The following is a 21,925-nucleotide window of genomic DNA, read 5'->3' as shown; positions in this document are numbered from 1 at the left end:
ACTGAGTGGCAGTTTGACGTCTAACTGCCCTCCGGTGACTCAACTACAGTGTGTGCCAGACAAACTTCTGCAAACAAATTAGGACTGAAACAGCCGTTTTAATAATCATGAATAAGAGTAGAGAAGAAGACAAGAGTTAATGAAAGGCTCTGAAAAAGACAATAAAAGAAAAAAAGAAAAATATAGTTTCTTTTACAGTAAAGTAAAAATGGTGAAACACCTTAATGGATGTTGCTGTTTCCCCCAGTATTCATATTTATGTGGCAAAAAGGCTTTTGACATGTAAAATAGCCACACTAGATTTTAGTGGCAGTCCCCGGGACAGCTTGTTACAGCTTTAATGACTATACTGGCTTCAAAGAAAATTGATTTCTGCATAAGAAAAGAGCGCTAACCCATCAAAAACAATCGTGACTGACCAATAAAATCATTAAAATAATGACTGCTAATTTGTAAGGGTTACCGAAGCCACATTATTTGGATGGCTTCAGGTCTGATGAAAAATCGGTTAAATCGATCATCATTTGGAACTGTGTTGCATAAAAACAAATTGGGACTTTGATATACTGCAACACAGCAGACTAAGCTTCCCTCATTTGTGCACACAGTTTGTATCCAGATTGTGCCAGAGTACTGAAATATCTCAGTAATCTTTATGCAAATGGAAAATGAGCTCATATTGTCATCAGATCAAACGTCTTTTTGATGAAAAAGGAGAATCTTGTGGCAGTTCACTAAAACACATTGTTAACGTCTTGGGTTTTGTCTCTGATCTGGGATTTTTTTGGTATCATATTATTGGTCGTTTTTTATGGCATCAGAATGATCATTAAAACACTGCTGAATAACACCCATCTTAGAAAAGCACTAATTTTCTCTTAATAAATTAAAAAATAACTTAGATTTTATGTTTATGGTCACCCTTATCTACACAACCGCTGTTCAAATGCATTTATAGAGCCTGTAGGTCCCCCGAAAACCTTTCACGTCCATTTATGTGCCAGGCAGAAGCGCATTCCTGTGACAAATTATTCTTCATTATTGGGATTATAAACGAATGCTTTTAGTGCTCTTAGTTACATGAATTCATTTGCAAGGAAAAACACCTTGCTTAAAAAAAATATATAACTTTTGTAAGTGCAGCAATCATAAGCCACAGGAGAGTTCAAGCTGCTCTCCAAGAAGGAATCACACATGACGGATGTAAAACATAATTGTTTGTAATTAGAGAGCAAAGTGAAGATGGATCATTCACAGTTCTTCATGCACCGACACAAACATATTTATCTCTCCGCAGTGGGTTGGTGAAGACACTGATCAGGTCTGCATGGCAGTCTGGCACAAAGATCAGATTTATTCTTGAGTTTTTGGAGCATCAGTGGCTACTCAGACACACAGTTTGTGCTACTGTTTTCCTCTGATTATAATTGGATTTGGTGTCATTTATAATGATTTATTTTAGGGATCCACCAATTGTGAAATTCTATGCTGATACTAATGATTTGCTGGGTAGAGGATTCAATTTGGTTACTTGTTTATTTATTTTTGATATCAGATTATTAGATTTTGGCTATTTTTTTAACCCCATTATGCAGCAGGGGGAAACAAACAATAGCTGACCTGTTTAAATGTGACTGTGAATTTTATGCGGGTGCGTGGGAATCTGTGGTGTTTGTGCTCAAATTAATATTCATTAAGCATGCACAGAATGCTAACCGTGGTTTTACAGATAAGTCATTTCTTATAATCCTGGAGTGGGCATTGAACCAATGCAGACCCAGTGAATACCATTGTTCACTTGGATTTGAAAAGCCTTTGTGTTGCATTTATAACTGAATGCACCAATAACACCGTTTTTGAAATCCAAAAAACATAACGACTTGTGAAGAAATTAGTTTTTTCTACTTTTAAAGTCCATTTCACTGAGATTGAGATGACATAATTATAATAATTAATAATATGCTTTCAGAAATGTTCGCAGCTACATCCCATAAAGCCAAACTTTTTCTTTTTGCTCTTTCTTTTTTGAGGATTTGTACAAATTGAAGTGATAAAGCACAGCTTGATAATTTGTATGTTTTTACCAGAGTATTATTCAGTTGTTTGACTCTTTTCTGCCTTTTTGCTGCTCGGAACTTTGATATTTTTTGTACAGTATGGTGTAAAAGTCTTGAGCGATCCCTCATTTCTTTATGTTTTGCTAGGAAAATGGGAAATAGGTGCAGCAATTTGTTATGAAATGCATGTATAGTCCAAAGCTCTTCTTTTGGATGTTTGCTGCCCTTTTTCCATTCTCTATCAAGATGATGGAGGCCAGTTCATGACTGACAGTGTTATACTGTGTGTAAGTACGTTTTTACTACATTGGTAGTTTGTTTGAATGACAACAAAGTTGTTGCTAATAAGATTTTGTGACAGGCTGCTAGTAACATAAATATACCAGTTAAAATGTAAAATTGTTGCTTGAACAATAAAATGTCTGTAATGTGCAGACACAACACTGGTTCGTCACTTTGGTTAGATTAGGTTTCTTTCATAGGTCAGTCTTAAGTGGCTTAAAAAGAAAAGAAGGGAGAATCCTCTGAAAATGGTCAGGTACAAGGAATGGACAGAAAACTGGTGAAAAATCAACCAATGACCAAAACAAAACTTTAAAAGATATCCAGAAAGCCCGGAAAAGTGTTGCTCAAGACCACTTTTAAAAAAAACTTACAAGAATATCCGGTTGCTTGGTGCACTGAGTGTTTCTTGTTCTTACACACCACTCTTCATTTACAGTCATCTTTAGTTATTATTTATCTCTGTCTCTCTTCCACAGTGTGTCTTTTGTCCTGTCTCTCTATCATCACTCCCAACTGGTTGTGGCACGTGGCTTCTCGTCCCTGAGCCTGGTTCTGCTGAAAGTTTATTCCTTTTAAAAGGGAGTTTTTCTTTCCCACTATCGCCAAGTGCTTGCTCAAAGAATCTTTGATGATTGGGCTTTTCTCTGTATTATTGTAGAGTCTTTACCTTACAATATAAACCATACAGCAGACAACTGCTGTTGTGATTTGGTGTCATATAAATAAAGCTGAATTGAATTATTTAAGGTATTGCTTCTCTTCTGTATGCTGCCTGTCACCATATCAGCATTAATATCATAAAAATTCAAATATCTTTACAACATCTCAGCTATAATTTAATGTGATTTTGTGGATGTAGTGAAATCTGCCCACTCCTTATTTTATCTCAGGCTGTTGTTGAACACCATCCTTGGAGCTAAGCTCATTATCTGCTTGGCCTTGACCAACACCACACACAATGTGGTGAGCTGTATTGTGAAGCGTGACAGCCTATTGATCAGTGATACAAAATCCCTGATCCACAGGGTAATATTATTCACATGTTACAGTACTGTTTATTTTAAGACATGCAAACCCATTAACTTGCATTTGAAAACCAATAAATTTGTAGAAATAAATAAATTGCCCTAAAAATGTTACAATGTTTTTTAAATTTCATTTTGTTTTAGGACCGGGCCAATAATTCAATATATAGATAATAGAACGTGTTTTAAATCAAGAAACTGCATCTGCAGTCGCAGAAAATTATCCTGGTTATCTTTGTATTATTACAGGTCATTGGGCTTTTCTTTGTATTATTGTAGAGTCTTTACCTTACAATATAAAACGCATCGAGACAACTGTTGTTGTGGTTTGATGCTATATAAATAAAACTGAATTGGTAAAAGTGAAAAAACCTACTAAAAGACTAACAGTTACTTCTGCTTTTCCTGACTGTGATGCCTTGACTCATCTCAGGAACTCCATAGCCTTTTTTATTTCTTGCCCTTTCACACAGTGGAAGTAATTATACTTTCATTTCATCTGCCCTTTGAATTCACCCAGATCATTGGATGTTGACGAGGAGTTTAAGGGCAATTTCTGTCTGAACAGCATTGTTCCTACGACGTTACATGCAGCTTTGGGTCTCTGCAGTGTAAAAGTGAGAGTGGAAGAACAAGTACTTATACGAACCATCCTTCCTGTGTGAGAAGCAATAAGTTCAGAATGTCTTTTATGGCCGGTCACAAACTTTCGATTATTTACCTCAAGCTCTTAATATTCATCATCATTATCATGCGACCATGGCAATTTCAATTTCCTTCTCTGCTTGTAGAAAACTCAGGCTGAAGGCAGTGAAACTTTAACTGTGCGCATAATGGATTTACAGCGTTTTTATGACTCAGAGATAGTAAAATGTGACCACCATTAATGCAGAAAGCAGAGAATAGATGGTGTAATTGTGAAGAGGCTGTGTTGTTGTTGTTGTTGTTGTTGTTGTCTTGTTGTTGATTTTTACAACAAGTATAGGACTTCAACCTGTCTATACCATCTATTAAGGAAAAGAAGTCTATGTTTTGTCTACTTTAATATCATCTCCTTATATTTTGACATGGCACATTTATCTCTTAAAATGTTCTGTCATTGTTAACTGTTAATAATGTTTCCATTCATAACTTTTTAGAATAGAATAGAATAGAATTCAACTTTATTGTCATTGCACATGCACAGGTACAGGGCAACGAAATGCAGTTTGCATCCATCCAGAAGTGATATAGATATATTACAATATATATTAGCAATAATATAGGTATGTAAGTATATTACAGAAATGGGTCTATTATGGTATGTTATAATGTACACGGTATGAAGTATGTTATGAATATTCTATAACTATAAGTATGTACAGGCTATGAACAGGATATAAATATGAAAAACTATACAGAAATGTTAACTATGCAAGTTATAAACAGTTGTACGATTAAAAATTATCGTATGTACAGAATGATTATTTACACAGAATAAAAATACTTTTGCTTGTCAGTTTGTGTTTTACTATTTAGACTTAGTCCATTCATTATTATTATTATTACTATTATTATTATCCTATTATCTTCTACTACCAAGACTGGATAAATATTAATGACTTATTAACATTTTTAACAGCTTGAAAAGCTGATAATATTGTGATGATAATGTTATTAAGTGCTTATAATGCCAAAATTGTTTTTTCTAGTCCTACTGGCGTTGCATCTCATCTATATAACATCTTTAATGAAGCTGTTACCGAGAACAAAGCACATCTTGACTTTAATTCACTTCAGCTGCTGACTGAGGTCATGATGTTTGGTCTTCTGGTGGTGGTTTCCTATGTTTGATCAAGTAAAATAAAGTGAAACTCAGTGCAGTAAAAGTGGTTTGGTGCAGAACACGTATGCACTAGGTGCGGTCTTTTGCAGCTGTCTCCTGATCTCAACACAAATGATTTCTTTTTAACCTTCTCGTCTGTCTCAATGTTCAGGTGGGATTTTTGAGACCCGAGAGAGCGAGTTAGTGAGTACGGACGAGCTGGCCTTCAAGTTTGCTGTTAACAACATAAACCGCAACAAGACCCTGATGCCCAACACCACTCTTACCTACGACATTCAGAGGATCAACCTCTTTGATGGCTTTGAGGCTTCCAGGAGAGGTAGGGAGTTAAAGTCTAAAACGCTGACTTTAACTAGTTTAAATGCATACGTTTTCCGCAAAATCCAAAAATGAAATGTTACTGGTAGATTCAGTATTTATCAAGCACATAAAGAACCACTAGCTTCTGGTTAAGAATCTGGTTAAGACGGACATGTTTTTTTGACAATTTACTTGTGATCACAATGAAAATAATAGCAAGCTATAATTCTGTCCTGTAGCTGGAAGACAACTTACTTTTTAAATCAAAGTCTAATGCTATCCCTTTAAATTACATAACCAGTTTAACACTTGAATTTGGAAGCACATTAACAGTCTTCACCTGTAATCAAGAATCATCTGATTGCAACAATCAAATCCATCCAGCTGCTTTTCTGCTGTTCTGTTTTTTTCCACTAGTGTGTGACCAGCTCGCTCTTGGGGTGGTTGCTGTGTTTGGCCCCTCTCACAGCTCCTCGGTTAGTGCTGTTCAATCTATCTGCAATGCTCTGGAAGTCCCTCACATACAAACACGATGGAAACATCCATCGGTGGACAACAAAGACACCTTTTTCATCAACCTGTATCCGGAGTACACCGCTATTGCCAGGGCCATCCTGGATGTAGTCACGTTCTTCAAATGGAGGAAGCTAACGGTGGTCTATGAGGACAGCACAGGTAGGCTCTGTTAGCTGTTGTAGCTTTTAAAATTGATTCACAAGCACTTGATTAATACATTACTTCAAGGATTCAAATGTGAAGAAGGTCAAAGAGAGCACTTTTAAGATACAGTCAGGTGGTTTTGGATTAAGTGAATTTGTCAAAGCTATTTCACTATTTTTCAGTTTATCTGTATGCAATAAATCAGTATGCTCAAGAAGAAGATTAGCCAATTCTACTGAGCTAACAACAGCCACAGTCATTGTGATGTTACCTGTTGCTGCACAAAGTCCCATTTTAAATTCTCAGTTTTCTCTTTTTGGACATCATCACCTAATTCTTTAGAGCCAAAAGCCAAAAAACCCTCAAAAACTTAACCTACACTGTTCAGTGACTCAAATTAGCAGAGACTAAGTGTGCTAAGTCATTGCAGCCACTCCCTAATACTGATATATGATACAAATACTTTATATAATTGGTGAGTTTGAAGAAAAGAAAAAAAACTGCTTTTCAAATAACTTTAGTGACCAAAACTCCTGTATGCACCTGACTATGAATATTTATAATTCTGCCATAATGGTCCTTGCTAATGGAAACACCTGCAAGTGTCCGTTTGAGTAACTGCAGTATTTTAGTATTTGGAGCTTGGGCCATGAGTTATGTATGTGTGCATGTATTTTATGTAATTTGTTTATTTTTTTTTTGCCCTGGACGTTTCTGCTTGACTGCACCTCAGTGATTAATCGCTCACAATATCTTATTTCCATTATGACTTTGAAAAATAACTTTTACACCACGTGACAATAACCAGAAGTGCTATAAACATTTATCATCCAGCTGTAAAATATGAATATAGATATTTGTTTAAAAACAAAAAAACATCGTTTTAAGTTTCAAGTTCAGTGTTTTAATAATATTTGACTGAAGACAGCATTTTATCTTTGATTTTATTTCCTCCTGTAAGGCTGGTTGTCAACCTTAAAATGGCATGGCATTTAAAGTGAAGAACTGAGAGGGATAAGAGGTCAAAGGAGCTAGCTGGCGTTTTCTGGACCTGGCAACATATTCATATGTCATGGTCGTAATTACAAAATAAAATTCTGTCTTACAAAGTCACCTCCATCGCGTTGGCCAGTGAACCCAATCTGTGACAGGGCACCAGGGCCTCATATCAGACAGCTGCCAATGTTCCTGCCCTCTGACTTCCAACTGCAGACATCCAGACCACAACACTGATAGCCTCCACATCCTGCGGTTTCCCATAAACAGCAACTGCCCACAACACAGAGAATATGAAATTCTGTTGCTAAAATGTCATAGCTTATAGATTTTACAAAGATTTATTCTTCCTGAAATGTCACATAAACACACACCTGCGCATTTACACTCTATTGTGCATGTACACGTTCAGGCTACAGGAAAGCAAGGCGTGCGTCCAGCTTATGTAACAGAATAGCGATCAGTCTGGGGAGAAGCTAAAATGATGTAGTGTATGTTTTGTATCTGACCACAAGAAGGAAGTAACAATTAGAATTAATGAGGGGGAAAGTATAATTTACTGTTTTTAACTTTTTTTAAAAGGTCTGATGCGGATGCAAGAATTGATCAAAGCGCCAGCAAAGTTCAACTTGAAGATCAAGATCCGCCAGCTGACGCCGGGTAACCAGGATGCTCGACCGCTGCTTAAGGAACTGAAGAAAGACAAAGAGTTTTTTATTCTTTTTGATTGCTCCTACCGCATGGCTGCTGAGCTCCTTAAGCAGGTCTGTGCAGTACTTTATCTAAGATTCATTTCAGTAGTTTATTTGTTTAGACCACGGATTTTACACCACATTTATTTATCTTTTGGGGGACAGGGGACGGGACGGTGCCCCGTGCACTGATTCCTACATACAGAGAGCTGAGATCGTCTTGCATATTTAATAACAACCCATTTCTGCTGTCCTGGTACTTGCTGGGTTTCTCACACTACATTTGTATTATTTGCTTGTGTTGTTTCTGTATCCATTGTCTATTATTAAGTAATAATCAATTTGTTTCTTTTTTTTTATCCAGATAGGTTTTGGTGTCAATCTTACAGAAACAGAAACTTAGAAAAACTTTCATTGTCCTTTTTATTCAGCTTCGGGGAATTCAGCTATTTAATTCATACCTAAAGACTGATAAATTTGATGAATACTCTTAAAGAAAATGCATGATATATTTGACGTGCTGTGCAAGAGAGAAATGACCTGCCAAATTACTTTGTTATCAAGCTCCTACATTAGCTGCAGCACTGGAGAAATCATGATATTAAAAAAAAAAAAATTTTTTGGCAGTTTCTTTTTCTTACTTTATTTTTTCCTTTGTTGCAGCTTTCATCAATGGGAATGATGACAGAGTACTACCATTTTTTCTTTACAACTTTGGTGAGTTAGAAAAATGCACAGCTGAAGTTTTATTATAGTTTTTTAAGGCGATAGTAGGCAAATAAGTAAAATAAAGATCTGCGTATTCATTTTTCCTTTAACTGGCTTTTTAAATTTACTGGTTACACCTTGAACCAGTCCTTACATTTGTACATAACAGCACATCCTTCCTGCCATCTTGCACCTTTACCTTCATCTTGCATCTCTTGCAGGATTTATATGCCTTGGATCTCGAGCCATACCGCTATAGCGGGGTCAACATGACTGGTTTTAGACTGCTGAACATTGATGACCCTTGGGTCGCATCTACAATGGACAGGTGGGCCATGGAAAGACTTCAGGGTCCCAAACAAGAAAGTGGTCTGATGGATGGAGTCATGACCGTAAGCTGCTGTTATTTTACATAACAAACACCTGCACCTGCAAAAAGCCACATCTGTTCTATAAGCTGCATCATACAGTTGCAAACAAAAAAGTATGAGCTAACATGTAATGCTTTTGTAAGCTTAGTAAGAATTGAAATGCTGATTTTCTCAGTTATATTCATTTCATCGTTATAGCCAAACATTATATGTTTTGCACATTTTCCCAGAGGAACTTTTAGAGTTTTTAGAGCATTTTTATCTGCAAAACCTGCTCTCTTGGTTTCATAATTTAGCTGTTTACAACTGACATTTAAGTGCAATTTTATTACACAAAAAAGCAACTTTCTCTCACTGCATCCTCTACAGACAGACGCAGCTTTGATGTATGATGCCGTGTACATGGTTGCTGTCGCGTCCCAGCGGGCCACTCAGATGACCGTCAGCTCCCTGCAGTGTCACCGCCACAAGCCTTGGCGCTTTGGTCCGCGCTTCATGAACCTTTTTAAAGAGGTCAGTGTTAGATAAGTTATTGGGAACTTAGAAAAACATGCAAGATCAGCAGCATGGCTTAAGGAGCTTCAATTGCCTTTAGCCTAAACACGATGCATTTTTGATGCATGTTTGTAACAGATGCCTCAGATGCAAACATAAAAATTTACCAAAACTGGGTGTCAGATCATTTCTTCTGATATAATATTTTATAGGTCCCTTCTGACAGTCCGCGCTTTGCCTCTGAAAGCTCGCAACATGAAAATACACGGTATTTATGTACTTATAAGTTTAAAGCGTGCGGCTCAGCCCAACAGTCAGACTTGATGCCTACAGACAGAAATGAGGCCTTTGATGCACGAGTGTTTTGATCTCTTAAGTCTTAAATCCAGCAGAGGACCGTTGCCTGCCACGGAGAAGGAACATTATCATTCAGGCGCCTCACTCATATTTTCCTCTTCATGCCCCCCGTCTTCCTTCTCTCACACTTTTTCTTTATCTTTTCTTTTTTTCCCCAGCATCTTAGTGGCTCTCCTCTTCAGCTTTTCATTTTGTTTTCCACTGCTCATTTTTTGAAGCATCTGTCCTCATGTGCTATTCATCACTTGATAATAGCCTTTTCGGGGGGAAAAATCCAATAGTGATATTTCTCTCACTACACTCAATTAAAAAGCACTGCTGACAAGAGAACACAGAATATGAGGACACAGCTTTTATTTCAGTGACAGAAATCAAATCCTGGGCACTTTAACCAAAATGTTATCACTCTCCTCTGGCGATTGTGTGTGTTTCTGTGGATCAAATGAGCATATTTCTATTTGACATGTCTGAACACTTTTTTTCTTAGTCAGCTTTAATCAGGAAACACAGAACAAAGAGCCACATTGCACACTTTAAATGTTTTAGACATGTCCGTTTCTACAGTTGTGTGTTTTTTGTTGAATTTCTTTGAATGATGCTAGCAAATTACACTTCTGGCATGCATCAAAAGATTGTATTCAGTTTTTCTCATTATAAATAAGTAAAAGGTGGAGTGAACTTACTTTAACTTAGTTTGTATTTTTAGTACGCAGTTAGAGCAAAGGTTTGGGTAGATCAGAGAAAAATGCACATTTTGTGGATTTTGGCCCCAAACAGATGTTAAAAAAGAGTTTTTTGTTAAATGTGCATGAAATCTGCAGACAGATTAGAAACGGCAAAAGTCAGGGGATGACTGTTGCCACAGAATGTCACAAAATCGTATGTAAGCCGGGGTGGTTTTGCAGACAAATGCTTTGGATAGATGGAGTCAAAAGTGAGCTCTTTGGCCACAATCAACAAAAGTAGGTTTGTGAAAAAACAAAGGGGAGAAGAATTTGTCAGAAGGACAAAAATATTATGCTTTGGGGTTGTGAGGCAGCCTGAGGCACAGGAAACAGTGCAGAGTGTTGAAAACACGCAGTTCTTTGAATCTTTGGGCTGAAGGAAGGACAATACTCGGTGTATATATGCTCAATCAACAATCATTTATTTCGGTACAATTCACAATAAGAGCATTACAACGTCCGGACGGGAGAGATGCCTGCAGAGGTTCGACAGCATGTCTCAAAATGGTGGCAACTTTCACAGACTTTTATAGCTAATCCCAGCCCCCCTCTTTGTCATAAAAGCTGCATCTTCACATGTTTTCTAATTCTTAGTGAGCCTGGCTCCTGACCTTGCCTCCCTGTCTTTCTGTGTGAAACTGGAAGGGGGGGTAAAGAATGTGGTTTTATCTCTTCTGCCCAGACACCTAGTCTCCCTCTTATGGCCTTCTTCACATGATTCAGCAATAAAACATTCTCAGGAAAACAGTGTCAGACATTCACAGCTGATCAAGGATACAGAGTAATGCACATTTTGTCTAATGAACTACAAATGATTATGTTTCTTTTATTCAAGAGTATAATAGAGACTAAACTACATACACAGCACACCATTAGAACTAAAGGATAATATATGGCCTGCAGCTGTTAAGCTAATTTACTACATTGACTACTGGTCATAAAATGGCATATGTTTAACTACTAGTCTTTAACAAGAGATAGAGGGAAGAAGGGATTCCACTAAATCTGAGTAAATTCTGGATGCAAATGTGTAGTCGGTGAAGAAAGTGAAATGAAAACAAGGCTGTCTGAAAGGACAATGATCTAACACAGACCTCAGACTCCACCATCAACTACTGCTAGAAACACAAGCTGAAGCTTTTGGAGCAGTTCTTACAGTCCCATGATTGAACAAATCTGTGGGTAGATCATAAACCTGTTGTTCCTAATAGACAGCCCTAAAAATATCTCAGCACTTGACGTGATCTGCAAGACAGACTCGCAGACAGTTCCTAAAAAGGCGACACATTATATGGTTGCATGTGGTGCAATTATTTTTAATGTTTGTGAAATAAAAAGGAACAGTCCATTAACATTTCAATTTGAAGTGCTATAGGGTTTATATTTGTTCTCTTCTCTAATAAAAAAGAGGTGCCAGATGTACCTCCATCACAGTCTGTCAATAATCAGGACAAACAAGAAAAGAATGGTATACATGCAAAGCAAAGGGAATCATCCAATAGGAAGTATATTCAGAAAAAGGTAAAATATTTTTGGTTTTATTTGATTAAGCGAGAAAAAAAATGTATGCATATAATTGCTTTGGCTATTTTAAACAAAAGCTTTCATGCGTATTGAGACTACACAACCTGTTGATCTTCACTTGTTGTGATCCCGTGAGCCTTCAAGCTTCCTCTCTTCTTGCATGGACCTCCTTCACTTCTCCTGCAAGCAGCCTGTTCTAGAGTCCGACTTCCAAAGGTCTGGATAGACGAGGAACTCAGATGGTCTTCCAATTCTCTGTAAATCTCTCTCTCTCCCCTTTTTGTAGGCACAGTGGGATGGACTGACAGGGCACATTGTTCTTAACAAGACAGATGGCCTGAGGAGAGACTTTGATTTGGACATCATCAGCCTCAAAGAGGACGGCATTGCCAGGGTGAGCACAGAGGCCTGGAACAGCCAATTACAACGCTCTCATGCTGCTTTCGCACTGGCTTATTCGTTCCATTAGGGCATGTGTTTGTGTTTGTGTATATGAGAGACAGAGCGAGAGCGAGAGCTGATTAGTCATTTAGTTTTCTGTACTTACATCCTTTTAAAACACACTTACTAGCTGTTTTAGATTGTCCAGCCATGAATATTAATAATGCTGCACTAACTGATTATTAATTTCCACGCTGTCTGTGCTTCACGTTGCTCTCATCACAATTCCTAAAGGGTGTTGTGGAGGGCGGAAGCCGCCTCACGAAAAGGTGGATCGAGGTTTGTGCCAGTGCCTTGTTTGGTGGAAGCCTTTGTTGTTTGCCCCCTCTTCTTGTTTGCCCTACTCTCACTCTACATGCCGTGCACCTTGCTGCTCCCTGCCTTGTCAACTTTGTCTTTCTTCACTGATTTTGTGTGCAGCAATGCCATGTGTTTGACGTTTCAGTTTTTCCCCTGTTTGGGTGCAGGCATTGCTTTGACACTCGTCAAAACTTTCAGGAAAAAAAGTACAAATTTACTTTGTTTAAATGCATATAGCTGTACCTCCATTAGGATTAGGAAGTAAGTGCTGCAATTTCACATTCTTTGATGGCAGGAAAGACGTAAGCAAATATATAAAAATAGCTCTCTGTCAGCTACTAAGCTATAATTTGCTTCGCTATTAGATTGCCTTCATACGTACTTTAATGGAAATCATGCAGGTTACACTCAATAAGGGCCACATGTTTTTGAAAAATGATATTTACTGAAATTTTTCTTCTGAACACCACTAAAGAGGACTCTAAATCACATATTCAAAGTGCAAACTTTAAGCTTTAATTCAAGAGGTTTAACAAAAATATTGAATTAAAAATTTAGTGATTAAAACTGTTTTTATACATAGTCCCTTCATTTTAGAAAGATTAAATATAATTGAACAAACCAACATAACTGTAAATATAAAGGTTGTTTCTAACATCTGGATGAAAATCATTTGCAATCAACAATTGCCTAAAATCTAGAATTCAATTCAGCTTTATTTCTATAGGCCCAATTCACAACAACAGCTGCTCAAGGAGCTTTATATTGTAAAGACCCTACAATATTTAAACGAAAGAAATGCCAATAATTATATCATCCCCTATGAGCAAGCACTTGGCAGTAGCGGGAAGCTATTTTTCTCTTCCCATCATTCTGGTATAAATACATCTTTGTTTTATTTGTCCAAATAATTAGTTTCACAGCTGTGCAGGCCCCTTTAGATGTTTTCTTGCAAAGCCTAATCTGGTCATCTTGCTCTTGAGTGTCATAGATGGTTTGCACCTTTTTGTAAAGCCCGTGTATGTAATGTTATACCTACCCGCTTTTAGGGTGTTTTTGACTTGGTTTGATGTTGTGAAGGGATTTTCTTAATCTTGGAAAGATTTATGCTATGATCCACTTTAGTAGTCTTCGGTGGTCTTTCGGGGCTTTTGGTGTAGCTTGTCAGTGCCTTCTTTTTAAGAATATACCAGGTTGTTAATTTGACCACTCGTTAAGTTTTTGCTATGTTTGCAATGTTTTTTCAGCCAAATGATGGACTCCTTCACTTCACTTGCATTAACACATCTTTGGACCTCATATTGAGAGTTCAAGTGACCAGTTACCAAATACAAGTGAAGCACTTTGAATCAACTCTAGATTTTTAACTTGTCATGGAACAATGAGGGAACAGACCTCACCTGGTCATGAGACTGGGTTGTCATTTGTCCAATTAGGTTTCAGTTTCTGAACATGGGACACAATGTATAAAAATGGCTGTAATTCCTAAACAGCTAATGCAACACTTTGGTTAAACTTCTTGAATTGAAGCTCAAAGTCTGCACTCCCTGTGGTGCTCTACAGAGGCGAAAACACAAAAATGTGCCATTGTCCAAATACCTTTAGATTTATTTGTACCAAAAAGAATCTGATAAGCATAAGCAACACCTCATCTCAAGTTTAAAAACTTTAAATCTATAAAAGGAGTAGATTTACTTTCCTGGCCTTTGATTGGCACAAAGAGCAGAGTTATAACACCCTCTGGTGCACTGATTATACAGCAAATCAACTTCATAACTCCATTCAGATTCCTTTCTAGTTTAAATTAAATTAAATTTTAACAGCAATTATGCAAAAGCAATGCTTTGATGATTGAAAGAGTGAATGTTCGATTCATTCATAGCACCTGCGTCTGTCTCAGTTGTCAGACAGGTATGTAGGCAGGCAGGAACTGTCAGTTTGCAAAAGCTCTGATTTATTTGTAATTTTAATTCCATTCAATACCTTCAAGTCCTCAAAAGCCTCACCTCAGAGGAAATGCCACTATATAGTAAGCACATCACATAAATTGCCTGGCTTTATGGTAATAAAAAATGAATTATCAGTCCGTTGCAGTTGTGTTAGTTCTTGGGCACTGGAGTGTTAAATACACTCTGAAGAGGATGATGAGACAAAACAAAGTGAAAGTCTCTTGAGGAAAAAAAAGTATTTTTTTTTTAAAGTTGTTGACTTCCTGAAAATATATATTTTTTTCTCCTCAGCTTTCTTGGCCTGGCTTACTAAGTCTGTGGTAACGGTTTTCCACTCTGATTTGGTTCTGGATGAGGATGAGCGTTAGGATTCACAGATAACATTTTCCTCACAGCATATATGAGCCAATTCATGTCAGTTTTTATAGCACACTTAGTTGTTGGGAGCTCCTCTGGTGTACACGATAAAATTGCAAGGCTATACACAGAAAATCCATGACTCGGGGGTTTTAAAGATGCTGGCTGCATGCGGTACGGATGTCCTAGGCTATATTTTAGGATTAATTTCATTGACTTGGCTCGATTGCTCTTTTACCTAAACTTCAAACTGTGCAATCATACTGTTGATATTCGACAGAGGAGAAGCAGCCCTCTACAACAGCATGTAACGCAAGCTAAATGATGCAAGACCAAACAATTTTAGACCAAAATACTCTCCACATCTTTAATATTCTCACTCTGACAAATTATCTTGGAGATTGAGGACAATGCAATTAATTCAATCCATCCCCACTCACAGTGTTCCTCATCTGCAGTGTCCACAGATAAGACAGATTTATGGTCCCTTGCAAAAAGTAACTCGGTGGAGATATGGAGTGCTTTTAGCGAGGTTATAAGTGAACACATTTTCCATCAGTCGGACTTGGTTAACAGAATAAGACAGAGTGTAATGAAGAGTGAAAAGCATTTCATCTTTTGGAATAGGTAATCCCACCCAGCCATTTTCAGAAAAATAAATTGTAAAAATAAGACTGTACCTTCTGCAGAGCTCAGTTTAATGAGAGGTACTGATGCGTTCACTTCTCTTCATCCTCTTAGGCAGTGAATGAATGGAGAGGGCATTGTTTCTGAATAAAAATACTAAAAGGCACATTTTTGTTCACAGAATGACTCGCCAGAGGAGAAAAGCTTATCTGGCACTTACTTTAGTTCTATTAACAATAAGGCCTAATAATTTAATGTTCTTAGCTTCATTCCAGACCTGTCATGACCTTTGCTAAAGCAAAGGGAGTTGAAAGGTTAAAAAAAATCCAGCTGCCAGACATCTGTTCTAATCTGATAACTGTCTGGATTATGCCGCCTGGTCTGATGATTAAGACAATCTCATTCACCATGTTGTCCTCTCTTCCTCCCAACCCTATCTACCCTTCTTTTTCTCTTGACTGCTGGTGTAATTTCCCTTTCTCCACTACTTATTTAAGTTTACTAACTGAATTTTTTTAAAATTAATGTTTGGTTTTGATATTATTTTTTGTAGTTATTAGAAAAAAATGGTCAGAAATGTAATAAATCCAAATTAATGCAAAAATAATTTCCCAAAGCCCAGCGTAATATCCTCAGATGTCTTTTCATGTAATGCTTTTCATCATTTAATTTCATGATCACATAAATAAAAAAGACAAAAAAAAAATCCCAACAATTCTTATTGTTTTTGTTTTTTTTATCTGAGATGAAGCATAATTGTTCATTTTAATTAAAAATGACTTTTTTGTCACGCTGCTAGTCAACTAATTGTTTCAGCTCATTGTTAAAATGACAACATGGAGAAAAATAAATTGTTTAGCAGTTACTGGATGGTATTGTTGTAACACGTTTGCACTGTAGTTCTACTATTCAGTATTATATATTTATATATTTAAACTGGGCTTCCCTTTTGCTGTCAGCAGCAGTTATTTCAGGTTAAAGTAAAGGATGTATTTCAGTAACATATTCAGTACTGTGCAAAGGTCTTGATCCATCCCACATTCCTTTATGTTCTTTGTATTGAAACATGTTCAAACATGGAAATAAAACAGGACCAGCGTTTTTATAGTTCTCCCAAACTTAAAAATCAATTCTTGATACGACCACCTTTATTCTTCAACACGCAGCCTGAACTCTCTTAGGAAAGCGCTTTTGTAATTTTTTGAAGTAGTCTTAAGGAATAGTTCTCCAGGCTCCATTATAGATATTCAGAGTTCCTTGGATGCTGCACTTTATTCTGTTCTCTGTCAACATGATCCCACACTGCTTTAATAATGTTGAGGTCCGGGCTCTGGGGAGGCCAATCCATAACCGATAGTGCTCCATTGTGTGTTTTTCTATCCAGTTTTGATTTTACGGCATGGCTTCATCTCTCAGCATGAATCATTGTCATGCTGGAAAATGAACAATATATGGATCAAATGGGGACCCAGATGGATCTCTCAGGTCCTGTGTCAGGTCTTAGCTGGATTTCTTTTCCTATTATTTAAGGGAAGAAATAATGCTCATCTTCTGTGGAAAGCTCCTCGGTCTGCCACATCTTCTTTTGTCTTCTCCTTTTTCATCTGATAGCTTTTTGAGAATCAAGTTGTTGGAAAAATACTATTTTATATCTTTCAAACTGTGTTATCTTTAGCATTTTTGTAGCTAAACATAAGAAATGGAAACAAATGGTATGTTTTTGCAACAAGCTGATGGCGTCTAAAGATATAATTTAAATTGGGTTCTTTGCTCACATGTATGCTATGTGTATACACAACCCTGGTTCATCCCTTGAGTTAGGTGTCATTTTTAATGCTTGAATGATTTATAGGTCAGTGTTAAGTGGATAAACCAACAACAAAAATAATTTATCTAAAAACAGTCCGGTACAAGGACTGCACTGAAAATGAGTGAAAAAGCAGCCAATGTCCAAAGAAACTTTAAAAGACCCTCAGAAAGCCTGGAGAACTATTCCTCAAGACCACCTTTTATAAAAAACTGCTCAAAAGTCAAGCATCTAGGTTGCAAAATACAAAGAAATGAGGGGTGGCTCAAGACTTTTGCACATCACTGGATGCTACTCAAATACGAGTGCTAACTGATCCAATAATTGTCATAATGAAATTGTTGTACTCAAAATCTGTTTGGTCCAAACTACTCCTTCAGTTTCATATTTGCTGTATATAAAATTAAATTTTTTAGCTCTTTGCCCAAAATCATCAGAGCAAAGCTCAGCAAAGGGAAAGGCTGTAGAATAGTGAATGAAGCAGAAAGTTGAAAAGGAGGCAGTGTCAGGTCTTTAAACCTTTATACTTCTTTTTCATTTTTCTGTTCGGCGAATCAGAAAATATGATTAATATGCGGTGTGTCAGAGCAAGTTCTATTTTCCCATTAAGATCTGGAGATTAAATCAACTTCGTTATTCTTTATTTTTCTGAAATAAGTGGAGTAATCAGTCAGCTTATTTTCCTGCACAGGTGATCGCTAATCATAAAAACGCAGCGTTGTTTAAAGCTTAAACAGAAGTAAAGGTCTATACGCTGCAAAACAGTCTTACACAGAGACTCCAGAAGGTGTCAAATGTAACATCCTGTGTTTGATCAAAGGAGCAAATGTGGTTCAATAATTCTGAAGCCCTGTTTGCTTTTGCAGATTGCTGTGTGGAACTCGTACAGGGGGATGAACCTGACGGAGGAGTCCAGGCGCGACAAGAATAACAATGTGACAGACTCTCTGGCTAACAGGACTCTCATTGTCACCACAATACTGGTGAGTAGGAAGGTTAAACAGAGGACAGCATAGAAAGAAGAAGGGAAGCACATGTGAGATATGGTTAATGTAGATAGGGGGAACAATAGATGGGAATGCAATGAAAAAGGAGAAGGATACAAAGACGGAAAGAGGTGTTTAGGAGATGTGGCTGCACAGTTTTTGTCTCGTTTTGTCAGCACAGAGCGAAGCCGATTCTTTATTAATCCCGTCCATAAAATAATTTGCACGTGCTCATGCAAAGGATCTACAAGCTAAAATAACAAAACTAGTTCATTTAGGATACTAAGCATAAAAAAGGGTCAGAATAAAGAATATACCATAAAAAGATGAATGTTTTGTTTTACACAGGAAAATCCTTACGTGATGTTGAGAAAGTCAGACAAGGAGCTGGTTGGGAATGATCGCTACGAAGGCTACTGTCTGGACCTTTTGAAAGAGCTCTCAAACATCTTGGGTTTTACGTATGAAGTCAGACTGGTGGCTGATGGGAAATATGGAGCCCAGAATGATAAAGGAGAGTGGAACGGGATGGTCCGGGAGCTGATCGACCATGTGAGTTACTAGATAAAGTGTAAACCCCTCAAATTAAATTGGGAAATAAAGTAGAGTAACGTTTTCCACGGTTGAATTCACAGATTTCATTCAAGCCTGTTTGCAGGCCTTGTTTAAAGACCAGTACAAGCTTCTTTCTTTGATAAAAATCAATGCTCCCTCTGACTATATTAACAAGGCTTCTAACAAAAACAAAGCTATCTGACCAGAGTTATGAGCTATAAATAAATATTACATTGCTTTCTAACAGTTTTCTCAAGTAAAGAAAATCTTTTAACGAGGTGTATTCATCATGTGAATACTGATGCACCGATGAGAGCCCTTGAACAGTGCTCACTTTACCTGCAGTGGGTTACTTTTGTTTGGTGTTTTTTAGGTTGCAGACCTTGCCGTGGCTCCCTTAACCATCACCTATGTCAGAGAGAAAGTTATCGACTTCTCCAAGCCCTTCATGACCTTAGGCATCAGTATCTTGTACCGGAAACCTAACGGCACCAATCCAGGCGTGTTCTCATTTCTTAATCCCCTGTCTCCGGACATCTGGATGTACGTGCTGCTGGCCTGCACAGGGGTCAGCTGCGTCCTCTTTGTGATTGCCAGGTGAGAGGATGCACTGATGCTTGAGGGGACGAGCTGAGGTGTGATGAACTGTCCAAAGCCCCAGCTCAGCTCTGCCACACTCTTCTTTGGTTACTAAGGAATGCCACCACAGAGCTTTTTAGAACAATAAAAAGTGGGCGAGCCTGACAAGAATCACAAATCAGCTGTGATGTTTTGGCTCGACTATATTTTAGCAAATTTCTGCTACTCAGAAATAACGGAGAGTGTGCTTTTAGCCATCAGCTGCCAGAGTGGATTTGATTGTGGCTGTTAAGTAGCTGGGAGTAATTGCAAACTCTCCACCTTTTTCTACGGTAGTACGAAAAAGAAATCTGCCAGCTGGTTGCACCTTGCAACCTGTAAGTGACAATGAAAATGTGAGACTCAAAATACGTGTTTTGCATTCTGTGAAAGTGCAGATTGCACTGAAGCACTAATGGAAGCCTGTTTTAATGTGAACTGCATGACTGAATTATGATTACCTGCAGCACACTGGTTCCGTACTTCTTTTAATCTCGCTTCCTTTCTGTCGTTGTCTTGCAGGTTTACTCCTTACGAGTGGTACAACCCACACCCGTGCAACCCGTCCTCGACTCTAATTCAGAACAATTTCACTTTACTCAACAGTTTCTGGTTTGGAGTTGGAGCGCTGATGCGGCAAAGTAAACTATTTTTATATAGTCGGTTGATGAAATTGTATGTTGACTGTCAAATTAACAAAATGCTTTGGTATGTACGGTGTCTTTGACAATCATGAAGAACGTGTTTCTGTTCAGACACCTGGCAAAACGTGCATTTACCAACATGTGTGTGCTTTAAAATTTTTATGCTATTAGTGTGTCCCTGCAGTCAGATCAAATCGGAGGCCACCTGGATATTATTCATTTGGGGCTCTATAATCATTGACTCACTTTGGAAACAACCTTCACTGCAGTTTTTGGTAGTTCTGCAGTGGCTTTGTTTTCCCCCCAAAAAATAATAACCTAAAAATATTTGTGCATTCTTAAATTCTTTTTTAAAATATGGTTTTCAGCTCAGACAGATTCGATCTCACTCTTTGTACACTATGTACCCAGCAGCACACAGCAGACAGACAGTTAGCACAACGATGGTGAACATAACAAGAAACATCAGTTAAATGTTTGATTTAAATTTATCAGGTTAGGACACAAGCACACACAAACCAAAAATGCTATTGTTTAAAAAGTTAAAACTTTACTAATAGAAGCAGCAAAAACTGGGGTCTTACTGCAGAGCTACAGTAAATGAAAACCCTGCACAGCGGCTCGGCTGTGAGCTGTTTAATGCCAAACATCAATATTTTCCTCCTATTTTCTTTGAATGCCCTTTCCATATATCCTGGCTCCAGTTCACATGAATTGCATCCAAACCCTATTATAAGAATTATGTTGCACATCATAAGGACTTTATCTCTCTAAAGGCAGGAGATTTGGGCAGGCAAAGTCTGACGTGCCTGATTGAGTGGTCAGCAAACCTACTGACAATATCAGCCGAGTGCAAGCCAAGTGTAACTATCAGTAAGCTATGTGTGTAATTTGTTAGCTCTTTAGAAAGGCAGAAAATGAAGAGATGAGCAAGTGGGGCTCATTTTGGATTCGTGCAAATTTCAATGTTGGTTTATTTTCTTATCTGTAAATCAGATTGCCGATAAAGCTTTAATTACATGTCTCCTGCTGCACTGATTCCCTTTCAGCATTTATCAAAAAACAAGCTCAGGCAGGTTTTATACTCTCCGCACTGTATTCTGCATATGAGCTTTTTGATGCTGTGGGTTCTTCTCTAGAAGCACATTTAGGGATTCTTTTCACTCAGAGTGAATAAAAAAACGAGCACAGATGAATCCAAACCTCAAACCCTAAAAGTGGCAAATGTATTCTCCAGTTATCTGAATATGTTTTCCCCAATTTCCTTCAAATAAAAATATAAAGCACTTTGCTTATTTTGGTGCTTAGGTGTTGCACTTCATTACTTTTTACATGTGCTGCTACATTTTCTTTACTTTCAGCTTTCCTTTGTCAGATCTTCTAAAGTGTACCATTGTATTTACTGTGAATCTCACAATTAGGATTAAGAAAAAATATTGCGATTAAGAACAATGTAAATCGGTTTCTCCCATCTTTTAAACATGCAAACAACACCTATTATTATTCTAGTTTCACTATTCTGATATTAACAAAATGATTCCTGCATTATCAACATGTTTCTCACTCTCCCTTTCTTAAACCTTTACCACATGTGCTCGTTCTTAACCCCTTGGTTCTGTTT

At 37.6% G+C, this 21,925-nt stretch overlaps 1 protein-coding gene across 2 annotated transcripts in view; it reads left to right on the top strand.

The window, feature by feature from the left end:
• grik1a (glutamate receptor, ionotropic, kainate 1a) overlaps window positions 1–21,925 on the top strand; it is a 36,678-nt gene that overhangs the window by 5,874 nt on the left and 8,879 nt on the right. For both annotated transcript variants that reach the window (XM_085420691.1, XM_085420692.1), the window contains exons 2-12: window positions 5,344–5,511; window positions 5,910–6,167; window positions 7,731–7,912; window positions 8,504–8,557; window positions 8,770–8,940; window positions 9,289–9,432; window positions 12,307–12,414; window positions 18,368–18,484; window positions 18,836–19,039; window positions 19,416–19,639; window positions 20,183–20,301. In XM_085420691.1, the coding sequence (XP_085276817.1) occupies window positions 5,344–5,511; window positions 5,910–6,167; window positions 7,731–7,912; window positions 8,504–8,557; window positions 8,770–8,940; window positions 9,289–9,432; window positions 12,307–12,414; window positions 18,368–18,484; window positions 18,836–19,039; window positions 19,416–19,639; window positions 20,183–20,301 (1,749 nt within the window). The remainder of the gene's footprint in view (window positions 1–5,343; window positions 5,512–5,909; window positions 6,168–7,730; window positions 7,913–8,503; window positions 8,558–8,769; window positions 8,941–9,288; window positions 9,433–12,306; window positions 12,415–18,367; window positions 18,485–18,835; window positions 19,040–19,415; window positions 19,640–20,182; window positions 20,302–21,925) is intronic.

Source organism: Rhamphochromis longiceps, linkage group LG10, assembly GCF_057381845.1.
Source record: "Rhamphochromis longiceps isolate RC_006_pf linkage group LG10, R_longiceps_female_GT1.1, whole genome shotgun sequence".
NCBI classification, from domain to species: domain Eukaryota; kingdom Metazoa; phylum Chordata; class Actinopteri; order Cichliformes; family Cichlidae; genus Rhamphochromis; species Rhamphochromis longiceps.
This window is presented reverse-complemented; position numbering and strand designations above follow the sequence as displayed.